Source organism: Leuresthes tenuis, unplaced genomic scaffold (genome assembly GCF_036924035.1).
Source record: "Leuresthes tenuis unplaced genomic scaffold, fLeuTen1.0.hap1 SCAF_14, whole genome shotgun sequence".
Lineage (NCBI taxonomy): Eukaryota > Metazoa > Chordata > Actinopteri > Atheriniformes > Atherinopsidae > Leuresthes > Leuresthes tenuis.
The window spans coordinates 18,207,941-18,233,338 of NW_027325368.1; the positions used below are offsets into that span (position 1 = coordinate 18,207,941).

The window sequence follows — 25,398 nt, forward strand, 5'->3', positions numbered from 1 at the left end:
CTGAAAACAATGTTCTGGATCAGTGGTAAGTGTCACAATGATTTCGAGATATTTTAGTTTCTATTTCCATAGTAAATACATCACCCCGTACGGGATAAACATGACATGCCACAATGCTTTTCCTTTGTGTGCAGGCCAGGCATTTGTTTTTCTATGACTTTAAAACCTTTGTCCACTGAGAGCACAAAACAGCGTTAAACGTGTTTATGTCTTTGTTTGTTCGTTTTTTGCTATTTTTTTTTTTTTTTTTAAATGCCGGGCTGCTCCAAAGCTTTTCTTGGCTGGAATTTGGTTCTCTAGTGGCTGGTGTTGGGCCGCATTACCGACCAAAAACCTGGATTTACTGCTGTGGTTAGAATCTGAATTATTTCTGCTTCTACAAAGCCGGTGTGCTGCATGACGGTGCAGGGATTAGCACCGGAGGTTTCTGGTTCCAATCTTGGCTGGGGCCTGTTCTGTGCAGATTTGGACTTTTCTCCATGTGCATGCATGGGTTCTGTGCAGATACTCCAGCTTCCTCACAGAAGATCCACATTAGATGAATTGTTAAATTTCTGAAATCGACCTTATGGGTGAGTGTGAGTATACGTGTCTGTCTTGGTCCTGTGATGAACTGGCAACCTGTACAGGGTGTACTATGCCTCTCACTCGATGGCAGCGGGGATAGGCTCCAGCCCCCTGCGACCCTGAGTTGTATACGAGGGTTTAAACGCTCATACTGGTGGCATGTTTAAGGAGCGTTTAACTGTTCAGCTCTGCCAGGTAAGGAATTCCGCCATAAGTATCAAGAGTATTCAGCGTTTCATGCATTTTCACTGGCCCTTCTTTTCCATTTTGAGCCTGCTCATTATTCCCAACTTACTGCTTTCTATCTTCTATCTGCATCCATTCCTCCAAAAGAGTCTGTAGCCCAGGTTTTCTGCAATTATGCTAATGTGGATAATGATATGTTAACTGTGAAGGCTAAGTGTAAATTATGCAGTCAGCTTAAAAGAAGAAAAAAAACTGTAGAAATACTTCAAAATTTTCTCGCCATCATGTTTCTGAAGTTCTCATTTTTTATTCAACAATCTTACATTTAGGGTAAAAGTATTCACTTGACAGTTGGTAAGTAAGCTAGCATGTCTGGCGTGAGCCGCTTGTTGGCTGACAGACAGACAGAAAGTAAACAAGAGATTTTGTGTTGCACATGGACTCCTTGGAGAGCTATAGTGGGTTTGCAAGGATGCATAAATGCACGGCAAAACTATTAAACAGCACTGAGTGAGCTTAATATGCAAAAACTGCACAGGAACAGTCAAAACACCTGCTGTAGCAGGTCACAATAACCACTGCGCACACACAAATTTATGCTACTGCCTTCAGCTAATGGGAAATGACAAAACACTAGTTATTCTCCACAAAAATTACAGCCTAAGTCCCCGTCAGAAAACAGAATTAGCTCAGGACTGAGATGTGAATGAAGTTCATGTGTGGTGAGGTTGCAAAACGAGAGGCAATAAGTGCAAGGAGAAGAAATATGAACTAAAATCCGCACGGATTAATAAAAACAGAATTTTAAAAAAAAAAGTGCCCCACGTTCAAGGATGAAACCTGCTTACCTGTTCATCAAACAATGGCTGCTCTGACTCCAAAAGGGCAAAAAGGCTGTCTGGTTCATCAGGAAAAACAAGGAAACTTTTGTTTGTTTGTTTTTTTGCTTCGTTGTCGAACTTGTTGTCCCCATAACGCAGCATTCATGTTGCTATAGCGACAGCTGCATCTGGGAATTCAAATTTAAAACAATGCCACTGTTTGCTGGCCAGGGGGAAAATTACACCTGGAATACTTCAAAAGCTGCTTATTCAATACTGTTTATTCATTTCTAATGGAGTGTATAGCCTGCGTTGGGTTCCACTAAATGAATGTAAAGCACTGCCTGTAGTTCATCTTAGAGAGAGCAGGTGTACATAACGCCAGCATCCAATTATATCCTCATTTGTAAGTTGCTTTGGATAAAAGCGTCTGCTAAATGCATAAACATAAACATCAAGATGCGGGGATCAATAAGAGCCCATTAATGAGATGAAGTCTGAGTAGGGCACACAAAAACAACGAAAAAAAGGTCTGAAAAGAAAAGGGAAAAAAGGCATAATATCAACCCAAACTAAATGAAGGCACAGAGCAATTCTGAAGACTTCCAGTAAATCTAAAAAAACTGCTAAAGCAATCTAAGTTGTGTCGACACGGTACCTTTCTCTGGCAGAAAAGCACTGATCTGACACTGGAAAATGCTGCCTGCTGGCATTTCTTTTTGTTTTTATGACAGTAATATCTCAACAGCACCCAGTCTGACATGAAACGGAGGAAGCTCGCCCTCATGTTAGCAAAGGCTGAGCTCATCACGACTGAATCTGACAGCAGCAGAGCAGGAAGAAGTCAGTGCTTCACATGATCCGTCGAAGATAGTAGTTCAGTGAATATCAGTCTGAAGTGGCATTGTTAGGGCCCGGTTCCAGGCCTATTTAAGGTTAAACAAGGGACAATTTTCAGTAGCTCTCCTGTCAGAGTGTTAAGAGGGACAATCAGCTCTGCTGTACAAGCCCCTTTGTAATGTGCCATCACCGGTGGGGCAGGTAGCTCTTTTTCTTTTTCTTTCTTTTTTTAAACAGAGTCAGTGTCTGCATCAAAACATTAATATCAGTAACATCAACATTTAGTGTTCAGCTGATTCACTTCCACATATGAACCTTTCTCGTCACGTCTGTCTGACAAGTCATCAGGACAGAGAGTGAGAATTAGGTCATTTTCCATTTTACTGGTTACTGTGCGGGCAGTTTTTTCCCATATGATTGGTTGCTTGAAAAGAGGCCACCTGATACCATTTGCACCCTTTTCACCTTGGTGAAAACAGGCGCACAGAAAAGGTGGAGAACTTTTTTTTCTTTTTTTTTTAAAAAGACACTGTGCACAGCCCCTTGTTGTCAGGGCGACCTCGTGGGTTTTCTACTCATTGAGAATAATTTTAACAAACAGTACCAGTGCAAAAAAAAAAAGCTCAAGTTTGTGTTGTTGAGCAAATAAAATCTGTTAAGTTGCACTTTACCTGATAAGCTAACAGTCCATTTAGTCTATGGTGAAACCGCAGTCAGACAATTTGGTCTAAACTTGAGAAACTGAACCATTTTAACAGCGCACCAGCAACGCCAGCTTCAAAGATTTACAGTTCAGGCAAATGATATCCTATGAGTGACCGTACCAAAGGAACCCATTAATGTAACAGCTAAAGTTAGCATACCCAATTGCCTTTGAAAGGTCAATAGACAGTGACTTGAATGAAGTAGCTCTATCAAACTAACCAAACAATCCTGTACTGTCACTCTGCTGGATATGATGGATTGCAGCTTTTAAGATGGCCATGACAGTCAGGTCCAGAGAAAACTAATCTGGTATGTTATTATCGGGGTTGTGCACAGAAAATAGCTGCAGCAAAGGGCAGCATCACATGGCTGAAGACTTGTTTGGCCCTGATTATTCCAGATGTGAATAAGATCATAAAGCTCCCAGTCCTCAACTGAATAAGAGCGTGTCTTGACATAAGTGCAGTGACTGGCCATGCTTAAGAAAAATTATATTCACATATTTATGATTGGTCGCGGGATGCTGGAGGCTATCCCAGCTGACAATCAACCATTCACTCTCACACTCACTCTTAGGGTCAATTTTTAGAGACACCAATTAACCTAACATGCATGTTTCTGAGCGGTGGCAGGAAGCTGGAGTACCCGGAGAGAACATGCAAACCTAACACAGAAAGCCGGGATTCGGACCCTTTTGTTTTGAGGCGACAATGCTAATCACCACATACATATGTATACATATATATATATAAACACATTTGAAGCACAGCACACCTTCCAATGTGATCTGTGCTGTTGGATCTTCATGCCTCCTTTGTGTGTCTTTGTTAATGCTACATGCTAACAAGACATCTCTCTCATGCCAAAATTTAATAAAATGATCTAATTCTAAGTCATCCAAGTTCTGAAATTCAAAAGATTTTTGCATGCAAAACGTGCTTGAATACATGCCTCGAACACCAACTCCAACATCCTCACATTCACTAATCAGTTTTTCCCCGAGCCCCTCATTAGCAGCCAGTTTCTGAGTGCGAGTCCAGCTCTTTAATTACTCAGTCATCCATCAGTTTATTTGACCTCCTCCTCAGAACTCACACCAGTGGCTCAACAAGACTTTCAATTTGCCCCTTACTCCCCCTTTACTTTTTACTCTTTACACCACTTGGCCCTTTCATTTCTAAGATGTCTCCTTTCCTTCATCTCCTATCAGACAGTCTCTGTCCCTCTTCACTCAAGCTGACACTTTTTTGGTTTATCAAACGTTTCACATTTCCTACATTCTGGTATCTTTTCTCTATACTTGCTCTTGCATTGCAAAAGAGAGAATGTGACACTAGAGAGGCTTTAAAGTCATCATATCTTCATTTTTTGTAGGTTTCTGTTTCATACGTCTCTCTGCTTGCCTTTGTTCTCTTACATATTGCCAGTTTTGCTACTCTTCTTCTACTATGTTTTTCTTTTACCTCTTTCTGTCCTTCTCTATTCATGTCTTCTGTTAAATATTTAATCACGAGTGCAGAGACATGACACCACAGTTCCCTACTTGAGCTAATGGTGTTAAGCTCTTAGGGCAGGATATAGAATAAACATGTGACACTTGCAGTTCATCAGAACTTTTTCTGTGCCATTTAATCTTGTTGTGTAAGAGCATCCGCTGACGGTCATCCTTGTTATGCAGTAATAGCCCATGTCACGAAGAGTTACAGTCACAGAACATAGTTACAGAGACAGAGACAGCCCGGCAACAAGGACAACGCATTTCAGCTGAACAGCTGTTGATAGAGCTTTGGTTAGGCTGTGCAGAAGCTCTTATGCAACTGTGTAGGCACGGTACAGAAAATTGGCCAATATAAAAATGAGCAGAATTAGCTTCTGTAATATGATTTAGAATTTGTGATGCAAACTTCTCTTTAAATTTTGAAAACAATTTCTAATTCAATTTAACAGCATGAAATGCTTTGTTGTAGGTACTTAAAACCAGAGTTGAGTGGTTTAAAAAAAAAAAGAAGTAAAAACTATAAAACTTTCTTTTCAACGTGTGAGCTAAATGTCGTCAGGAGTCAACGCTTTAAGGGAAACATGCCAGGAAAAAAAAACAAGTGCACAAATCAAACAAGCATTAACAGCAGAGTTCAATCATTATGCCTGAGGTTAGCAGCTAAATTGAGCTAAAGCACTAACCCACTGACCCATATATCCCAAAGCCGGCAGTTAAGTGTAGAGCTCTGAGCACGAGCTTGGTACCGGGCTGCCAGGAGAAAGCGGAGCTCCCAACAGAAAAATTCATGAGTCGGAAACTGATGAGCTTTCCTTTAGTGGACAGCAGTAGGATTTAAATGCAGAGACCAAACCTACAGGAAATAAACTGGAATTAAAGGATCAGATCACCCAAATCTAAACATTGCTATAAAAGTTGTCTAGACATAATAATACATCCTGCAGCTTTGAGATACACATCCTTAAAACAAGTTGGGCCAACTGAATACAACAGAGCTCAACAGCCCGCCCTGTGGACCACTTCTTCAACAGACAGCTGTGACAGTTGAGTCTTGATGATATGCTGCTGCTGTTTTCAACTAAATGAAAGCTTACTTATGTGGTCTTAATATCACAACGGGCAACTGAGAATTGGTTTAGTCTTTACATGATATGAAAGCAAAGTGGGACGTGTGCGGTTTAAGCGTTGTTATGACTTCAGGCAACTCAAATTAAAACAAAAGAATTAAACGCAGCCACACATGCAAAACAAGCACGACACAAATGGATCCCCGCTCTGTCATTTTGGTAAGCATGTGTCCATATCCAGCAGACGGTTTACGTCCGACTTGGACCGTGCGAGCTTGCTTGTGTGATGTGGACAACAGTAGGGGAGAGGGAGGGAGGTCAAGATGCCAGTCTGGTTTGTGGGAGAGAAAAATAAAAAAGACACCCGCAGCGTTGGAAGTCTTACGTCTTTATGCGTTTGTCCCCTCTAATTGCAGAGTGTGAAAATAGTACACTGAAGGAGCAGAGATGTGTTGCAGTGGCATTTAGGCATTTCTTTGACTATCGTGACAATTTTCCTTCCAAAGTCCAAGAAAGAAACTGATTACCTAAGCGATAAACAAACTGCCTCAATATCCTCATCTCTCCACACAACTTCCTCCTTAGGCAAAGTTGCTTCCCCTCTTTGTTTCCGACCACCTGGAGTTTGAAGTGTCTGAGGCTGAAAATGTTTGGTTCAGAGAATCGTAGTTTGTTGACTGAGACACCTTGCAGCATTTTTTACAATGTGTGCAAAAGTACCCTCAATGAATGTCAGCCACCTTTAGCAGCAATAACTCAATCGCTTACTCACATCATAGCGGAGGAATTAGGGATTAGGAATAGGTCACTACCGAAGCTCGATTCTTTTCTTTTTCAGCCGTTCTGTAGTAGATCGCTGCTGTGTTTGGGATCCTGTTACATGACCCAGTTTCAGCCAAGCTTTAGCTGTCAGACAGACAGATGGCCTCACCTTTGACACTAGGTTACTTTGGTACAGAGGAGTTTGTGGTCGACTCAAACAAAACAAGCCGAAATCAACACCCCTCCTCCACCGTGCTTGACAGTTGATCTGAGCTGTTTGTACTGATATGTTTTGCGAATTCCAAACATAGTATTGTGCGTTATGACCAAACGTCTCCACTTGGGTCTCATCTACCCAAAGGACATTTAAAGAAGCCGTGTGATTTGTTTGGATGCAACTTTGCATGCCTAAGCTGTGCTGCAATGTTCCTATTGGAGAGAAGAGCATTTCTCTTGGAACACTTCCAAACAGACATTTGATCAGTCTTTTTCAAAGTGTACTGTTGTTAACTTTAACTTTTAACATGCTAACCGAGTCCCGTAGAGTCTGAGATGTGGCTCTTGGGTTTTTGTCATTTCTCTGAGCATTGCACACTCCTGGGAGGATTTTTTTTTTCCAACTGTTTTGAATGTTTTCCACTCTTAAATAATCTTTCTCACTGTGGAATGATGGAATGACTCCAAATAATTTGAAAATGGTCCTATAACCATTCTCAGACAGTTGATTTTCTAAGATGTTGTTGTATTAACACACACCTAAATGCTATGAGCAAACTGCCAAAAAAAAAAAAAAAAAAACGTATGCCTTTACGGAGGTTTTCACATTTGATGATGATAAATTAGCCGTCAGCATTTTATTAGCAGCACCTGACTAACACTTACCCTCATATTTCCAGTGGAAACAGTAAGGGTGGACTTCATTTTTCGCAAACTGTACCTGCATTTTAAATAATAAATAAAACCATGGTGCAATACATCATGTGCTGTTGTTCACCCAATTTTTACCTTATTCTAAGACCAGGTAATGACTGAGGGATTTTCTATTTTGTCCTCCTGAAGGTAAAACCTAAGAGCCGACAGAAGCTGCACTTTCCACAAGACTGGATTTACTAATTTAAAAAAAATGGCAATTATAATCTGTTTTGGAATAAGTTTTCAAATGATGTGAGCCAAAGACTAAGGAGAAGCCAGTATCATATCAGGGCTGAAACTAAGACAGCTCCAATTGTAGCGTATCAAACCACTGCTAATTGGTACAATTATGCAGACAGGACAAGAGAGAAAACATCAGATAGAAGCAGGCAGAATCCTTCAAGGTAACAAACTGAATTGGGTTAAACTTGTAGTTTAAGTGAGGTAGCATCGACTCGAACAAAGATTATCTGGACAATGGAGGCCAGTTCACAGGTATATGAAGGAGGAAAAACCCTTTGAAGTCGGAGCACTGGATGGATAAATAATTTATGCAATTTAAATCTCTACACCATTTTTTTTTTTAGCATTAGTGCACATTGGACATACCCATCTGCTGCTGACTGCTTTACACTATCTTACAAAAACTACCACAAACCTGAGGTGAAGCTGTGTCTCACTGGTTGTGCACCAAGTCACTGAAGGAACAGGAGCCATGATTTAAGGTGGAGCACAATGATAATGGTGCAACGGATCCTGAGCCAGACCGATGAGCAAAACAAACATTATGACGAGCAGACGGCGCGTCAATAAATCCGTCTTTAACACCCCACAGCCATGCCGTTTCCCCTTCAACAGCAATACTTCAAAAACAATCCAACAGTCTCTTCTCACAGGAAAGCCTCTTACAGAAAGTCATTACCAAAGTACCAAAAGGGTTTTTTTTTTTATGGCCAAACGCACATTTGCAGACACTCAGGGCAGATATACACTTGCTGAGACCTCTTCTCTCAAATGCACAAACACAAAAGAGGCAATTACCATCAAATAAACAGCTGAATGTGCTACAATGTCTGGTGATGGTCTGCCATTCACAAACACTCATACGCTCAAAGCACACAGCAGTTATGACTTCATCCTCCCTTTCTGAGTCATCAGCAGGGCAGACGAGCCGTTTCATTGTGAAACCTGTAATGACTGAAGACAATGACTGTACTCTCATCCTGAATGGCCAGCCTGCAACAAAGAGTGCACACTTTAGGCTATTTGCTTGACTTTTCCCTAAAATCCTGAACTATGAGATGTGATTGTTGAATAATGCCGCAGTTTAATCTTATTAGAGAGGAGTGACTTTTCAGTGACTTTCCCTCTGCAGCCACACACTGCGGCCGCCTGCGCTCCCACCGATCAAAGCAGTGCACAGCCTGTTCTAATGGAGGAAATTACAACTGATAATAGATCTTTTTTTCCTTTTAAAAACAGCTCCACTGAGAGCGCCAAATGTGCTGCAGCTTCCTTATTCTGACCCTAATTTAACTGTATTGAATTGGAAAAGAAGCCACATACAAGTTCCCTTACTCATAATTGATACACAGCATTAGCTCCAATAATATCCACGACACGTTTCACTTTCACTTCAGCCTCCACTTGAGACTCTCAGAGAGGGTCCAACTGCTAAAACTCAAAGAGACAATTCAGCAAGGCTTTTAAATGGTAGAAGAAACCAAAAGCATTTTATGGATTTGATGACTCAAGTGGGTCTTTCCTTGTTTAGGGCTCTCTCAATGAAGCCTTTGTCTGCATCTGTTTGTACTCGCACACATGTGATTTCATTTATCCCGATTGGGAGCTTCGGGACGTGCATTTGCATTTAAAAAGTACCTGTTTGAGCTGATTTCGAATAGAAAACAACAGTTTTAGGGCCTGGTGAGCCTGACTCCTAAAGAAGAAAAACATGAGGAGAATAAATAGCTTAGCACTAATACCAGGACTGATCATTTGTATAGATGAGAAAATGCATGCTGCTGTAGCATTTACTTATTGGGCAGCACCCTTTATTCGGCCTTCCACATCCTCTCCGACCACAGGGTAGGGTTTAATTTAATTTGTCGCAGTCTGTCTCTCATTCACAAATCTCTGCTGGCCCATCAAGACGAGCCACCCTGCATTTAGCTTTGCATATTTTCAACAGTCAAATCTCATTTCACAGCATGAGGCCTATATGCTTGTAAAAGAGAGGGCTTTGAAAAGTCTCAACATTCTCCCTGACGGCCCATCACACAGTCACCATGAAATCCTGTAGGTGGCTTCATAAATGGAAAACGGTTGAGGTGATGTGCTTTCAGCAACTCAACTGTGTACTTTGAAGTTATCTTGAGAGTAGGAGATTTGTTTTCATTCTGATTCATATTCTATTTTGCCGGCTGCAATTTTAAGGCATAAACATCCAATTTAAAGCTGGGTTGAGGCTTGTGACCTGTTTTTCAAGGGTAGAAAAAAACAGGCTCTCGCTGTCATGTTGTCCCTTGAGAGCAGTGCGCTTCTTTGGAAATTTTCAAAAAGAAATTTGAGATGACTGGGCAAAGAGAAATCAGACGTAACAAACTACAAAGAGAAACGGGTTTCCTCTCAGCTCTCTGTCAGAGTAATAGACAAAAACACACCGTGTTGTGATATCAAATAAGACCCATGGGGTTGTTCAAACTACGAGGGAGGGAGACAGCCGGAGTCAGACCTCAGGCTTGTTTTCATAACACACACTTTCCCTTCCTGGCAGGTGTGTGTCCATCTGTATATGTATTCATAATGTGCGTCTAAGAGTGCTTTTAGAAAGCATCACTGTTTAGACTGCAACGGTAGGAGGAGCCTTCCTCTTCTCTCATAACGCACAGGGACAGAAAGTGGAAGTTTCTTGAGAAAAATGCAGAATCACATGTAAAGTGCTCTTCCTCAGTTCGTCTCCTGCTTTGGTCAAAACAAGAAACCTGATATTTTGCAGACACAATAACCTCATGATACACTTCCGCAGCAACACGAGTGTTGCAACAATCTGTGACCGTTCAGTTCAGAGGAAAACCATCTATGTGTGACAGAGGCCACAAATAAGAAACACTGATTACTGAGAAACATGCATTTTGTAAGTGCTGGGGTGATGCAAGAAGGTCACAAATGAATAAATGAAAGCGTGTCCTCGGGTCGGTCAGCTCCTTGAAAAGCATTGAACAAATATCGCAGAACAAGTGGATTTCAATCCCTCGAGTGTACTTGCATCAACTTTCACCCAAAGAAAGTTTACGGTGTTGCAAAACAAATGTTTTTTTTTAAAAAAAACCTTCTTACCACAACCTCTGACGTGTAGGGGACATGTCATAATCAGTGAGGTTCCTACTCTTATTTTAGCAGACATTTACCCAAGATTGTTTAAGAGTTGTCCTTTTTGTGGTTATTTCATTTGGCCTTTGGCCTTTCTTTAACCATAAGTTGATATCTGTATCTAAGTGGGGTTGAGTGAACCCAATCAGTGTCCAAACCCTTTTAGGTTTAAACAGTTTCTGAACAGGCTAGTTAAAACTAGAATCTACTCGGAAGGATATTCCGACCCGGTCTGTATAACTGTCTGAGGTGGAGGTAATGCAGTATAAAACTTTAGCTCTCGTTCCAGAGCCGCTTTCTTGGTAGTATTCAACAAACTAAGAGCTCTCTGACTGCTTCTACTGAACTACTTCATACAATAACACTTAAATTAAAATGAAAGAAAAACCCTATTTGGCAAACTATCAGCATTGGTAAATCTCTAATCATGATTATTCTCATATTGTATCATTAGTCAGACTGTGATTACTTACGATCCAAGCCGTTGATGTACTTCATGGATATCTCACAATGCCCCCACACAGCACTGACGACGGGGTGCAGCTTCTTCCCTTTTAGGCCTCTAAATGCCACTCCTAGATACTGTCCATCCACCATAAAGCTTAATGTTCCTTCGTCCATGTCAAGAATCACTAGCAAAGAGTCTGGTAGGGTAAACGACTCCTCTGGCTCTAGGAAACAAGGGTATGAGGGCAGAGAGCTGTGGGCCCGGTTCTTACTGTCGTGGTAGAGCCTGTTACGCCCCAGATCCCAGCCCCAGGACTCACAGTCCGAACCCACCAACGCTGTGTATCCAACAGAATGTAAAGCAGCATCAGAGGTTGCCACACCAACCACAGCATGGGTGCCTCGCTGCCGGGTGGGCCAGTGGATTTTCCACACATGGAGACCCCGCGTGTACCCGACCCTCCCCCTGATGCAGTCCGTGCTCTGAGCAACCGGGTGGCGGTGAAACGTCAACTTATCATCCTCTTTGATGAAGATGTTGAGCGAGCGGTCATCAGGGTTCCATGCGTGACGGAGCTGAGTGTCCAGTCCAGCACATGGCATGTCCAGTAGGAGATCCAGCCTGGGAGGTTTGGAGAAATCTGGGCCCCTTAGCTCCAAGTGCTGCCGACGATGAGCTATAGGTCGGTATGATGGCGAGCCAACAGTTTCCCCCCGACTGTCCACCGATTTAATGCTGCCAGAAATTTTCTGGCCCATGTTTGCTGGAAGAGTTGGCAGAAGGAAGGGGGTAAGGTGGTGTTTGTGCAGGTGGGTGCTGCGCTGTGGGGAGCTTGGCGTTACCTCATCAATGCGGTGGAGCCGAGTTCTTAATTCAAGAGTGATGGGAGGAGATGAAGGAGGAGGAAATGATGAATGAAAGATGTATGTGATCTGGTTTCATGCCACAAGTGTCTTCATAAAGAACTGCTGCCACTCCTGTTGAGAGAGGGACAAGAGAGAGAGAGAGAAAAAAGCTTTTAATTCTTCAAATTGCCATTTATAAATAGCTTTCGTCAAAATGAAGTTTACCACAAAAGACACAAACTAAGATGGCAGAAAGACAGAGGAAAGCTTGCTGATGGCAAATGTTGGCAAAACCCCTAATTTCACAGATTTGGCGTCAGTTTTCATTGGAATAAACAGCAACATGGATGAGAAACAACACACACAGACGAAAATACACATTCATTTTCTCTGACTCATCCTACCTTCCCAACTCAAGTTCCAATATCAATGAGTGCATCCATCTTATCCAAGCATTCCCCAATTGTGCAACGTTGCCCACAACTGAACTTGGCAAACTCGCATTTAGCTAATGTAATTTTAATGAGTATCGCCTGAGTCTGCAAAAACATCAGCAGAAGGAAAACAAAAACACTGGGTAATAATTCATCTCCACTCCTTTGTGTAATGGTTAAAAAAGCCAGCTTGACTCGCCCTACTACATACGTGACACACAGTGTTTGTCATTTAGACAGAATATTTTCGATTTGGAAATCGAGGCAATTTCTAGAAATGGAAAAATAAAAAAGTTCATGTTATGCTATCATTTTGAGAATGCCGCTTTTACGTCATTTTCAGTTACAATATCAGTTTCAAGAAGGGGGGCATTACAATTTGAGTTTCGTTCTTAGTTATTTTCCGTTGACAAAGCCCTAAAATGTAGTATCTCTATATATAGTCATAGGTATCTCTGAGCTCTTGGTTCCTTATTTCAACCAGTAATCGCAAATCTTCAACACTCAATTTTAGCATATGAAGTCACCACAGAGATGATTTCACACACACCCACACAGTTCTGTGTGGTTAAACTGCCGGAGCGATCTCTTCCAGGAACGGCAGCTGGTGCTTCCTGTTCGCAGGAAAAGAGGCTGAAGTGGATGACACAACTCTATGTGTCTGGTGGCTGTGCTTACCTCATTCTTCTGAAGCTACCAAGCAGAACTTTTTTTTTTGTTTTTGTAAAAATCCTCGGTGCATGTGTGCATGCTGGACTGATGCTTCCTCTGGTGAGACCGTCTGACAACTAAATAGGAGTGATTCATATCTTTATTTATGGGTCAACATTGTGGCTTTAACATCTTAACCAAAAAAAAATAGAAGAAGAAGACTAGATCATTTTCCCACAAGTTACTAATAGCTCAATCGATTCAAATGGTACAGTTTTACGAAGGCTATTGCTTTAATTTCTTTAAAACGTATCATGCATTAAATCTATTACTGACAAAGGCACAATTCTTCTCACTGGCCTAAACAGCCAATGAAACCCAAACTGAGATGATGGTGTGAATGTGTGAAATTTCCGTGTCCTTTCCACACCCACACATGTAGTTTATCGTTCTTTGAGGATACAATAAAGCATTTTCTCTGACTTTACGCCAAAACTTATCTAAACCCGAATCTATTTCAAACTTAAATCCTCAGCTGAAAGGAGATGAACAGGAAGGTAAGGACCGGTCAAGATGCCCATCCTTTTGTCACATGAAATACACGGTCCAAAACTGAAACTAGCCCTCAGGAAGACAAACACTGCTTACATTTTTGCCATTCTGTACTTTTCTCCCTTTTCTCACTGTGCATAAGGTCATTGGGGCTGGCGGCTATCATGACTAATCTGTGCCACCACTCAGTTCACCACTCGGCAAGAGAAGATTCAGTGCTTGGACACAAACACACACACACACACACGCAATAGACAGCTGTCTCGATGTGTGTTAGCGCAGCTGGCAGGTTGGTTATGGGTGGACTCTGCATGGAAGATTCCACAGCCATCGCTGCCAAACTTCAGCCAAAGAAAACACAGCTTAATATTGTACGTACACTCAGTGTGTCTGAGCCGGCCCAGTCTGCCACAGCATGTGGCTGACAATCTGGCATTCTGCCTCGTCATCAAAAGAGGCACTTGACCTCTGACCGTATGATGTCATGGTCATCGTTGCATAGTAACCTCGCAAGAGGCTGTTGGTGGGCTGGCGCAGCCTCTGCTGCTGCGAAAAGCGGCAAGATGCTTCTGCCATCTGTTGTTTACTTTGCCTCCCTCCCTCCGTCTTGCTCTCTCTCTCAACCAGCTCCTTTAGATTGCACTTATCCCAAGTTTTTGCATATGCAACAAAAAGAAGATGACAAATGAACTAAAAGATTTGTCAAAAGGGACAAAGCATGAGATAAGAAGGCAAATAAGAGGGAAGACAGACTGTACAGTGCACCTGGTGTGTGGGCTGGCTTTATGGGGCCTCTCCTGCTGTACCAGTACAAACAAGCTGCAGTCACCGCAAAGCCTGTGAAGGTGGTGCGTGAGCCCAGTGTGTTACATTGTATGACAGGAAGATACTGTGGGTGTGTGTGTCTGTCTGTCTCACAGACTGTGTTTTACTGAAAATTGTCCAACAAGCTCTGACTGGGCAGACAGGCTTTGAAGTCACACACGCACACTCACACACAGCTGAACTGCTGAGAAACCACTCACTCAGATCGAACCCCCCTCTGTTAATAGAAATGTCTGTGGGCTTTCCCACAGAAATCATGTCAGGCTATCCACAGGATCCAAAGCACCATGTTTAAATATGGACGTATGATTAGCAGTTTTCCTACACTTTTTCATGCACCGTGTACACACACCGGTGTTTGCTGTGTGCATGCAGCTGCATGTTTGTCTCTCCTATGGTCAATCAAGGACAACCAGTGACCCTCAGCGCCACAAAGGATGAGGATCAATAGCTTGACAGTGATTCAGCCTTCCTGTGCCTAGCTTCATTCATGAATGTTAAGCCTCAGAGCGCCCACATGTGCGTGCGTGAATCAGCTTATCAGAGGTCATATCCCCGCCACCTGCAGTAGAGGCAGCTCTTGTCCTGCTCCACTATTAACGTACACTCAACAGCACAAAATTGTTGGCAGTTTGGGGAATGCGCTTTCTGACTTTTGCCGAAAAAATCTAAATGAGTCGATCGATATCCTTTACGCTGGTCTGCTGGTCTCCAGTCAGCAGCGGAGAAAAAGCGTTCATTTGTCATCTTTTGTGTGAAGAAACATTGATATTGTTGGCTGATTTTGATAACTTGAAATGCTGCTTTCTACTTCCAGCCCAGACCTTAGAGGAGTATGGGTTTTTATACAACTTTTCGGCATAAAAAAAAACAGTAAGCTTGTTTATCTGGATGCCATTCACTTCCTTTTAGAAACATTTACAGTCACTCTCAACGATATTCAGAAGACCACCGAGACACCCCCCAGGGAACACCATGAGCACCAAGTTTTTTTTAGTTAAAACGAGCTAAATCCAGCAGCTTCCTCCCAAAGGAATATTGTGGGAACTGGACCATATTATACTCAGACACACAGCTTTCCTCTGTGGCTCAACTGGAGTGGGTTTACCATCTTTACAATTCAAAGAAATATTGTAAGTCAAGTTGAAGACCCAGATGTAGATTGGCAGCACAAACACACAGTTGGCACACAGGGTTACTCGAATTTTCACCTGTAAGTTTGTCTGTTTTTAGCCTGTTGGCCTGAAGCTGTATGTATGTGCGACCTTTCATTCAACATTTGAGCTATATGATCTCAGGTTTACACATAAATACAGTATATTTTGGAAAGCGTATCGTTTAAGAATTTATTTAACAGGTTTTTCTTTTAATAATTTTAATACTTTATATTTCTTCAGCATCTCTTCTTCCCCTCTGTCCCTCCATTTTTATCTCCCGTCTCTTCAAGGCCTCCCAAGTCTGCTCCTGACTGGCCAAAGCTGTGCAGAACAAGACAGCTGCTCATCCTTTGTTTGAGGTGTGCCAAACTAGCACCCGGGCAGGCATTATGCAAATGTGTAACGCGATGGTGTCATTAAGCAATAAGAAGAAAAGGCCTGGACAGCAAATGAGGCGGCGTCTTCAATGAGAAAGAATAACTCACCAATGAGAGGTTTTGGACCCATGGGGTCCATGTGTGAACTTCAGGAGTCATTTTACAATACGTGAGCAGCTAAAACTATTCCAGGTCTGACTTCAAATTTAGGAGCTGCTCACTCACTAATAAGTTTTTGTTTAGTTTCAAATGAGAAATTTGCAGCCCAGAGCTGCAGAGCAGCAGAACTCAATTTACAGGCTTCTTCACACTCACTAGAACAGAAGTTATTTTGCTCAACTTCTTCTTCTCGTGTGGCCTTTGAACTCACACATCTATAGGCCTAAACCAGGGCCATTCCACCCCCACAGTGGTTTCCAACGAGTCCAAGTTTATCTGAACATTAACTGTAGTGATGAATTACAGGAACTTTGCCTCGTTCCTGTGACGTCTGAAAAGTGAATCACTAAGTGGTCACTTCTTCCACTTTCCACTCCTGGGAGGACACCAGAGCACCACAGCGCACTAAAACACAGAGCGGCTCACATGCAACCCCAAACACAATGACAAACACAAACACACATTTATATCTGTATTATACAGCGTCCTTTCATAGCAACAGCTGTACCCACCAGATTAAACAAGCTGCTATCCTTTCCACATTGCTGACATTCATTCCTACTGAGGGAATCTCTGGGTATTTGCAGAAGCCAGAGCGAGACATAAACTCTACCATCTGGCTCCTAACATGATGTCAAACTACAAGCAGGACTCGAGACTTGGGCTTTAAACATATCTTCCAGCCGATGAAAAGAAAAGGTGCACTCTTATAAAACACCTCTGTACTTATTAGCTAGTTGTAGGAGGAGATATCGCCGCTCTTTCATCACTGCCTCTCTTTGAAGGTTTGACTTTTCCTCCTTACAGTCTCCTCACACAGCTGTTTTTCCGACGATTCCTCTTTTCATACAATTTAAGTCCTTCTCAACTCTCTTTACTTTTCTCTGCTGCCGACTCCCTGCCTTACATGCTGATAAATCCAAGGAGACTCCCGCAGAGATGACACCCTATCAACGGGTACAACTTATCCCAGGCCTGCCACCAAATGCCCCAGCATCTACCATGTGGCAATCAGTGCAAGCTCAGCATTCAGGAAAAGCACATTCTGCAAAATACAGAACACAAGCAAATTCACAGACAGCTAGAAACAAGTACACATCCTTGCTAACAATCCCATTCACACAGAGATGAAATCACGCTTTTATTGAGTTAGATGTGAGGCTACCTTTGGTGGAATCTCACTGATAATTAACTTTTTGTGTTCCCAAATCGCAATCCCCCTTCCCTTCATTCTTCCATCATAGTCTGAACTCTTCACAAAGGACCTCCAGTGATCGAAATCTCCCAAATGAATCATGTTCCCACTCCCACATCCTCCTCCTCTGTACACATTAATCAGCTTCTCTTAAAATGAAAAAAAAAAATCCTGTCTCACCTGCGATCAAGGAGCTAAAAGGGACCATATTCAAAATTAAGTGCATATTCAAAAGATGGGAACATTGGAAGAGGGATGACCACGCACGCACACAAACACCCACCCACACAGTCTGCTCGTAAGTCTTTATACTTCCGTGCCATGGCACCTTAAAATCCACTGGGGCCCTAAGGGAAGACTATTAGTGCTACAGTGATTGAGCACTTCTTTAAAGAGGACACAGCAAAACGGTCCGGTTCATCTCTCTCAAACTTATATGGATACGCTCACACACACACACTTATACACATAGGGGGCCTTGGCGATTGTATCCATAAAGCTCTCAGGGGAAACTGTGGCAGATTCACTACCCTAGCAGTAATGAAACTGAATCAAAGTCTTCCTGGGTGTGACGCACTGCTGCCGCAGCCCTTGTTTAACATCCAAACTACTTGCACAAGTGTGATGAAACATGTCACACCCACACAAGTCAAAGTCATCCTGATGAAATTGTGTCGGAAACTGACGTCTAAGAATTTGAGTCAGATTTTTTTTGAGGGTTCACTTGATGGTTTTATAAACCTCAGAGTATATAAATAAGTAAATTGGAAGTAAATGATAAGCAAATGATAAATGGCCGGTGTTAACAGTGTGCCTTTCAATCCTCACAGCTCTAAAGCGTAACATAGAATAAACTGACATTAAGACATACTATCAAGTAGTCAATTAGTGGAACATTAATCAACAAGTGTTCTAATAACCAATTAAGAATTCATGTATTTGTTCATTAAGAATAAAATTAGGATTATGCTCAGGCTGTCCTTAAGCACAGCACTGCTTAGAGATAGAAATGCTGCCATTAACATGCCAACATTCAGAGGTGGGAAGAATCTGAAGATTTGTCACCAGCTAACAAAGAGTTGTTTTTAATTCTCCAGTGCAAGACTTAATCGACTGAATGTAATTCATAAATTAAAAGAAAAAAAAAGCTCACATCACTGAGCTGAGTGCTGGTGCTTGCACGAAATCCAACTCACCACTCTATGAGCTGCAGACCACCTTCTGCTACCATTTTTGGAGACTGCGACAACAAGGCACACCAGTGCAACTTGGAAATAGGGCCACGGTTTGCTTTTTTTTCTTAGTTTCATCACCATACTCCTTATCGGAAACAAGGAGCGCGCAAGAATTTGTGCGCATTCTTGTTTGAGTTAGAGACCAGAGAGCTTATGCTAACAGTGATCATAACATTGTGGGATGGGAACAATTAAGCTCGCCGTGTTAAGGGTATTAAGGGATTTTCCTCATTTGGAACCATGTGCTTAAAATCAGTCTCACTTGAGGACTAAACTCTGTGACATTTTCCCTTTCAGATACAACGTGAATTTGGTTATTTCTGTAAATCGTCTGTTTATGACCGGATAATTTATCAATGAGAAATGCAGGCTAAGAAAAACATCTGACGTGATATCTGATTTAATAGGCTGATGCTTGTTTTCCAAAAAAAAAAAAAAAAGGTTGGAACTTTAGAAAAGTGAGACCGGACACCTGTCCAAAGAAGAAGAAGAAGAAGAAGAAGAAAGAACCCTATCTGGTAATGTCCTTGATATCGGTATCAAGTTTGAAATAACTCCCTTCCCTGGTATTATTAACCAGAATTGTTCTGTGGAAAGTGGAGCACAGGGTGCTATGCCAGTGACATTCGACGGGGAAAAGTACATCTACACAAACCCGTACACTCACACACACACACACACAGCAGAATACAAACAAACAGCATGATCCTGAGAAACCTCCCCACTGTTCTCAAATTGCTATCAGCAAGACACTGAAAATGAAGAGAGCGAAGGAAACTGAATTTAAAGAGGTGCTTAAGAAGGGAGAACTAACTAAGTAATTAAAAAAGGGGGAAAAAAATAAAACACCCAACAGAGACCATGGTGGATAACGGCTATAAGGGTTTACGTGAATAAAGAGGGTGAACAGACACACTAACAGTAGAGGAGATGGAAAAAGAGGGAGAGAAGCAGAGGTCAGCAGCTGACAAAACAAAAAGATAAAAGTAAAAAAGGAGAGCTGCTATCGCTCTATCCCAGGACGAACCGCACAAATACACAGTCCCATCCCGATCCATAGACTAAACATAATACTGTGAGAAAAGCTGCTCCAGACAGCATGGAGCACACTGGAGGTGTGTGGAACATACACAAAAACAGTGTGCTTAAAAATAGAAAGCAGCATCCATCCTATTATTGTATGTGAGCAGAGGAAATCCAGGAGTAGCTTATCCTAGAACTCTCAACACGATCTCTCCCAAACAAAAGCTGACACACACACACACACACATAGGGGTATCCCTGCTGGCCAGCTGAGCCCCAAAGACCATCAAGAGAATTAAAAGGCAGCAGAAAATTAGCAAGTAGAAGGACAGAGAGGGAGGTGAGGCTCAGAGCAAGAAAATGTCGAGAACATATCTTCAGAAGGTTAAGAGATGCAGCAGTGCGGGGGCTGATCTTCTCTAATGTAAACATGATGAGAAACGAAAAAAAAGAATTGTACTTGCTGTCACTTTTAACCCTCAGGCCCTATACAAGTACAGAAACAGTCAGAAACACACAGTGCATCACACACAGCTGTATGGTTACCCCAGTTTCTTCCACACACACACTCTCCTGAAATAGAAACAGCTTCTTTCAGCAAAGACACACTACACCTTGCAGACAACAGAACAGATGAAGCTGCTTACAGTGAATCTCCAAAGACGTCTTGCTGCATGTAGCTGCTCAGTCCAAGTCCTTGTTCATATCCAAATAAAACACAGCTGAACTCCTCCAGCCAGTCGTCAGCAGTGAGAAAGACAAAGAACACACCGGGAGGAAAACACCAGCAGCCGGCAAGACTGACTAAAACAGAAAGAGAGAGGCTCTCTATTTACTCAGAGAACTGCCCAGCTCTCCCTGCTCCTCCTTCTCCTCCTCCCTCCTTCCCTTGTTACCGCCCTCTTTTCTCTCCCAGGAGCTTATCTGTCCTAAGGCTATCACTTCTTCCTCAACCCCCCTGGCCCTACTCTCTTGTGCTAAAACTCCACTGAGTATTTCCAAGGTAGCGCAGTCACGACGTTCTCCGCTGACAACAAGCAGCTCTGAACACACTTTCAGCCCCACTCCACTTTCAGTTCCACTTCGGTCTTTCCGAGAAAGAGCTGCAGAGCACTGGGGAGAGAGTGAGTGTGAGACATGAAGGCCTGAAAGCCGATCCCCTCTGATCTCATCAAGCAAAGTTACCAACAGCAACCAGACCAGCCGGCAGCCGAGAGAAACGCCCAGTTAACCTTCCTCCCTCCCCTCTCTCACTCCCCCATCTTACAAAGAGCTCACACAGAGCCAACCAACCAAACCAATCCAACCCTCCCCCCCTCTGGTAAAGGCAAACACCACACATGTGCACACAAACATACAACCCCACGCGTGCCACATACACAGAGCATATGCACAATCGAGGATCGAGGCGTTAGAGGCTAGTCACACCTTAGATGTATCATGAGTCCACACAGATCAGCAGATCAGGCACAACATCAAGACACGACGGGGAGGATGATGAAGAACTCATTACAATGCAATGTTCTTTCACCAAGACCAATTCAAGATAGACCCATCTCACAACCTAAGACCTAAAGGTCCAGCTGACAGACACCACAGGCCCTCCATGGGCTGTGTCCACATCTCAACTGGTCACAGCTGCTTCAGAAAGGCTCCTAAACAATATCAGGCAGGTGATCCTAATACTAATACTACTAATACTACGGCTTATCTGTTCAATTGCTTATGTTTCTGGATTGATTATTTATCTTAAGTAAGGTCAGTCCATGTTACACGGCTCATCTCTGCACAACAAAGACTTGTCGGTTCTGTTCCATGCTGCAATCAGTGTCCTTTGTGATTTTTGGGACTTTTGTATTGGGATGCATGTGACTGACTGCGAGTGCAGCTTTAAAAAAAATATATATATATCACATAAGAATAATGTTCTAATAAATGCCATTCCTGACACGCTTTTGCAGTAACGCACAAAAAAAAAAACAGCATTCCTGGGGTGTTGGGTCACTATAAAAGGCCGCCGGTGGAAAAAAAAAAAACCCTTTCAAAAACAAACATCTTGTTCCTTCTCTCCATTTTGTACATCTGCAATTAACACATTGCACTGAGGGCTGCCTGAGTGATGACCCGCTCCCTTTTGTTCTGCTCCACTGCTCTCAGAGGCCTCCGCATTTTGCTGTCGTCATGTTGTACATTTGCCCACCGCTGAAAATGACTGAACAACTTGGCTCTGTGGCGTTGCGAAGTTCATTTATCAATTTCTACCTCGTTGTTACATAACTAATTCAATTAGGAGAAGTCAGGAGAGCATTTGGAACATGCACATGTGCGCTCCAAATGAAATTACACACACATGCACACTGTTCTAGCATTTTTCCCTTTGACTAATAGAACTGTTCGTCCCCCACGTGGCACTCAAAAACAAATCATCCGAGCGGGCTCACACAAAATAGCACATGTGGATACGTAAGTGGTGAGACAGACTACAGACAGGGAAATCAAGCAGGACTGAGACAGCTCACTTCCTGTACAAACATGCTTTTTTTTTGCCCTCTCGGGACTGCTCTGACCACCAGATATTTAAATTCCCCATAAAATCTCACATCCTCCAGCCATTATCACATCACTTTACATTATGTCATGTCAGCTCAGGCATTTGACATGAACTGAGAGAGTTGTGGGACAGTAATTGATGGTTTGTCTGACTTTTTTTTCTCAGACATCTGCAATTAACAGGGAGGACACATATAGTAGCTTGTGCAGTCAAAAGGAGACACTTGCTCGTCTACCACAGTGTTGTAGGAAGAAAAATCCCACACTCGAAGGAGGTGGTCAGCTTTTTGGGAAAGCAGTTCATCAGTCGCCTTCTTTCAGAGAGTAAGATGAGAATTACGGAACAATACCCGCTTCATAGCCGTCTGCCAAAAACTAGGATACGTTGTGTACGTGAGGTGAACCGCCTGTGCGTGGTTTGAAAAGCCCTGTGTTAAACTCCAGCCCAGAGCGCTGCAGTTGCAATTGGCTCAAAAGTGAAAATTCTTTCAGAATATCAAATATCTAGCAGTAGGCATGTGATGCGTCAGCAAACGTTAAAAAAAAAAAAAAAACTAAAAAACATGCACATGGCAAAGGCCAGTCAACTGTTCCGACTGAAAGGTGGAAAAGAGGAAATCTGCAGAGCTCTGCAAACACACACTGCTGGCTATGGATCACATGAAGCAGACGTATGGGTTAAACCCATTACCACTGCCCAGCACACGCAGCATAAAGATGTGCACGCACGCAGAGCCCGGCCTCCTAACCTAACCGCCATTATGCAAGGCAATGTAGGTCAATAGTTTTGGATGTAAGCAACCACTTAGGCTTAAGGTAATACACACCGGTAGGAAGGAGAGGCTGTTTTTGAAGTGGAGTTGGAATTCTGGCAGATAGGCTGAGAGGCCACTTTCCACAAAAGCTGCACTGCTGAGAGGCAAAGTTCAGGCAGGGTATGTAGTCTTGTGCAAATGAACGAAAGTGAAATTCTGGTTGCTTAATTGCTGCAACCCCATCACTATTTGGTCATTTTGCTTGCAGGAGAAAAGCAACATTTCCCCCGCAGAAACCAATTAAATGTGGCTCCCGCCGGGTCCTACAAGAACACTGCGGGTGTCTGGATTTGTAAAAAGTAAAAACACATAACTTGACTCAGCTTTAAACACACAGGACAGGGTGAAATGTTGAATATATTACCTCATTATTTTACCTCACTTCACACTTTTTGCACATGCAAATACAAAGCCAGAACCCTTGTCCCTCAGCTCTGCTGGATTACAGGATTTTACAGGTTTTAGTTTGCCTCAAACCAGTGATCACCAAACTTGATTATGTTGTTTAGCTTTAAATCAGCAACATGCTGGAGGCAAAATGCCTCAAAGAATGGATGTTACCCTATTGCTCAATCTGTTACGTCGGTCTTTATAGGTGTGTTCAAACCCATTTGAAAATTGCCAGTTTGGTAACGTCACTGTTCGTCTTGCCTCAGAGAAACTCGGAAAGCAGGAGGTTTTCTGTTTGCTTTCTTTTATGTTTTAACCACCATGACTTGCACCTTAGTTTCCATTCCGGCTCTTAGACGCTGTACGTTTTTTGTTGCCAATTCGTGGAAATTTCTTTCAACAGCTGAAGAATTAAGGGCCTCAGACTCATTTCTACCATCCTGAGTAAGAAACAAAAGATAAAATTTGACATTAAAGCTTCAAAGTGAAGACTGCAGTATATCCCCCATCTTCTCTGCTGGACCCTGCTGTAAATTGCCCCCTGATTTTCTGCCTCAAGGAACATCGACACTTAAGGGACCCCGTGGGGTCCAGGGAAACATGTGTGTCTATATATGTGTGTGTGTGTTAATCTGCAGGACAATGGGGGTCCTGTCCTCACCCGACACACAGGGCATTAGGGCTTGAGGCTTCACAGCTGAGCATCCTACTGACAATAAAAGCTGGACGTGTGCGTGCGTGTGCACTCGTGGGTGTGTGTGTGTGTGTGTGTGTGCACCCTTCCAACACACGAGCCAAACACAAAGCCACCCAACTGCCCACATTGCCCAAGGGAGGCGGATCGGGACAGAGGGATGGATGGAAGGAAGTGAAGAAGAAAATAAATGGTTGAAAAAGGGTGAAGGGACAGTCAGACGGGGAGGGGGAGTTAAAAAAGTGGGAGGGGAGGAAAAATGGTAAACGGTAGAATTACTGTGTACAGATGGCTGAGCGAAAGAGCGACAGGACCAAGGCCAGTTTGGACTAGGTAGTAAAAGTGGGATGATGAGGGACACGTTGGCTTGTTTTGTGCTAAAAGAAAAAAAAATCAGCTGCTGTCTTTATGTATGGATTCAAATAAGCACAGTCAAGTTGTAGTGCAGCATAAAAACATCGTCTTTACATCTTTTTTTATTTTTTAAGAAATAACATGAAAAAAGACCTTAGACCCTAAGACGTACACTTTATTACTGTCGACTGGTCTTCAGTAGAGTACTAAACTGGTTGCAGATATCCTGTATTATGAATACAAGTCTAGCATTTGTAACAAAGCAAACTGACCATAAATACAGGGAGTCATGAATACTTAATATTATAGACCCCCATAGACATACTAAGGAGACACATCTGCCCTGCACCACAACAATGACAAACTCAAAATTCAACCATGAGGTAATGGAGTGAAGAAAATGCAGTAAACGGAGCTGTAGACACTTCAAGATATTGCTCCGCAGACTGTGAAAGAGCAAGGTACTGAGCAACTTAATCAAACAAAAAGCAAAAGCACATTGTTTTAATCCAATAAACGTTCTTTCAAGGTATATCATCGTATTCAAAATACCAAGGTATGGGTTTAATGGCGCAGCTTCAGTACAGCTCTGTATGAGCACGGCTACAACAAACTCTAAATGATGTACATTACTTTCAAATATGTAAACATTCTAAACTAAGCGTGTCACATTATTCTTTCCATCCCAAATGCAGGAGGAAGAAAAGAAAGAATAATACAGATGTGATTAATTCACTTGCAGTTCTACAGCAATAAACATTCCCTCAGCATTAGTCGGTGCTTTGACTTTGATTCTTCACAGAGAAGCAGCTTGGGCACCGCAGGGAGGACGACTTGCTTTTCCGATTCCTTCTCTACCTGACATAGTCAGATGATGCGGTTATAAATGACTTTGCATGTTGTCTCCATTCGTGAGCCAGACTTCAGCCGCACAACTAAGCGGAGTTCTGAAATTCTGACGGCA

At 42.6% G+C, this 25,398-nt stretch overlaps 1 protein-coding gene across 2 annotated transcripts in view; it reads right to left on the bottom strand.

Moving 5' to 3' along the window:
• The window catches only part of LOC140269085 (SPRY domain-containing SOCS box protein 4-like), a 67,814-nt gene that overhangs the window by 21,521 nt on the left and 20,895 nt on the right, over nt 1-25,398 (bottom strand). The window contains exons 1-2 of one of the 2 annotated variants that reach the window (XM_072364106.1): nt 20,279-20,709; nt 11,204-12,155 (exon numbers count right to left, since the gene is read on the bottom strand). In XM_072364106.1, coding sequence (XP_072220207.1) covers nt 11,204-11,936 — 733 coding nt within the window. In that variant the 5' untranslated portion in view covers nt 11,937-12,155; nt 20,279-20,709. Of the gene's footprint in view, nt 1-11,203; nt 12,156-20,278; nt 20,710-25,398 lie in introns of those variants that run through there. The other variant, XM_072364107.1, reaches the window with a different exon arrangement.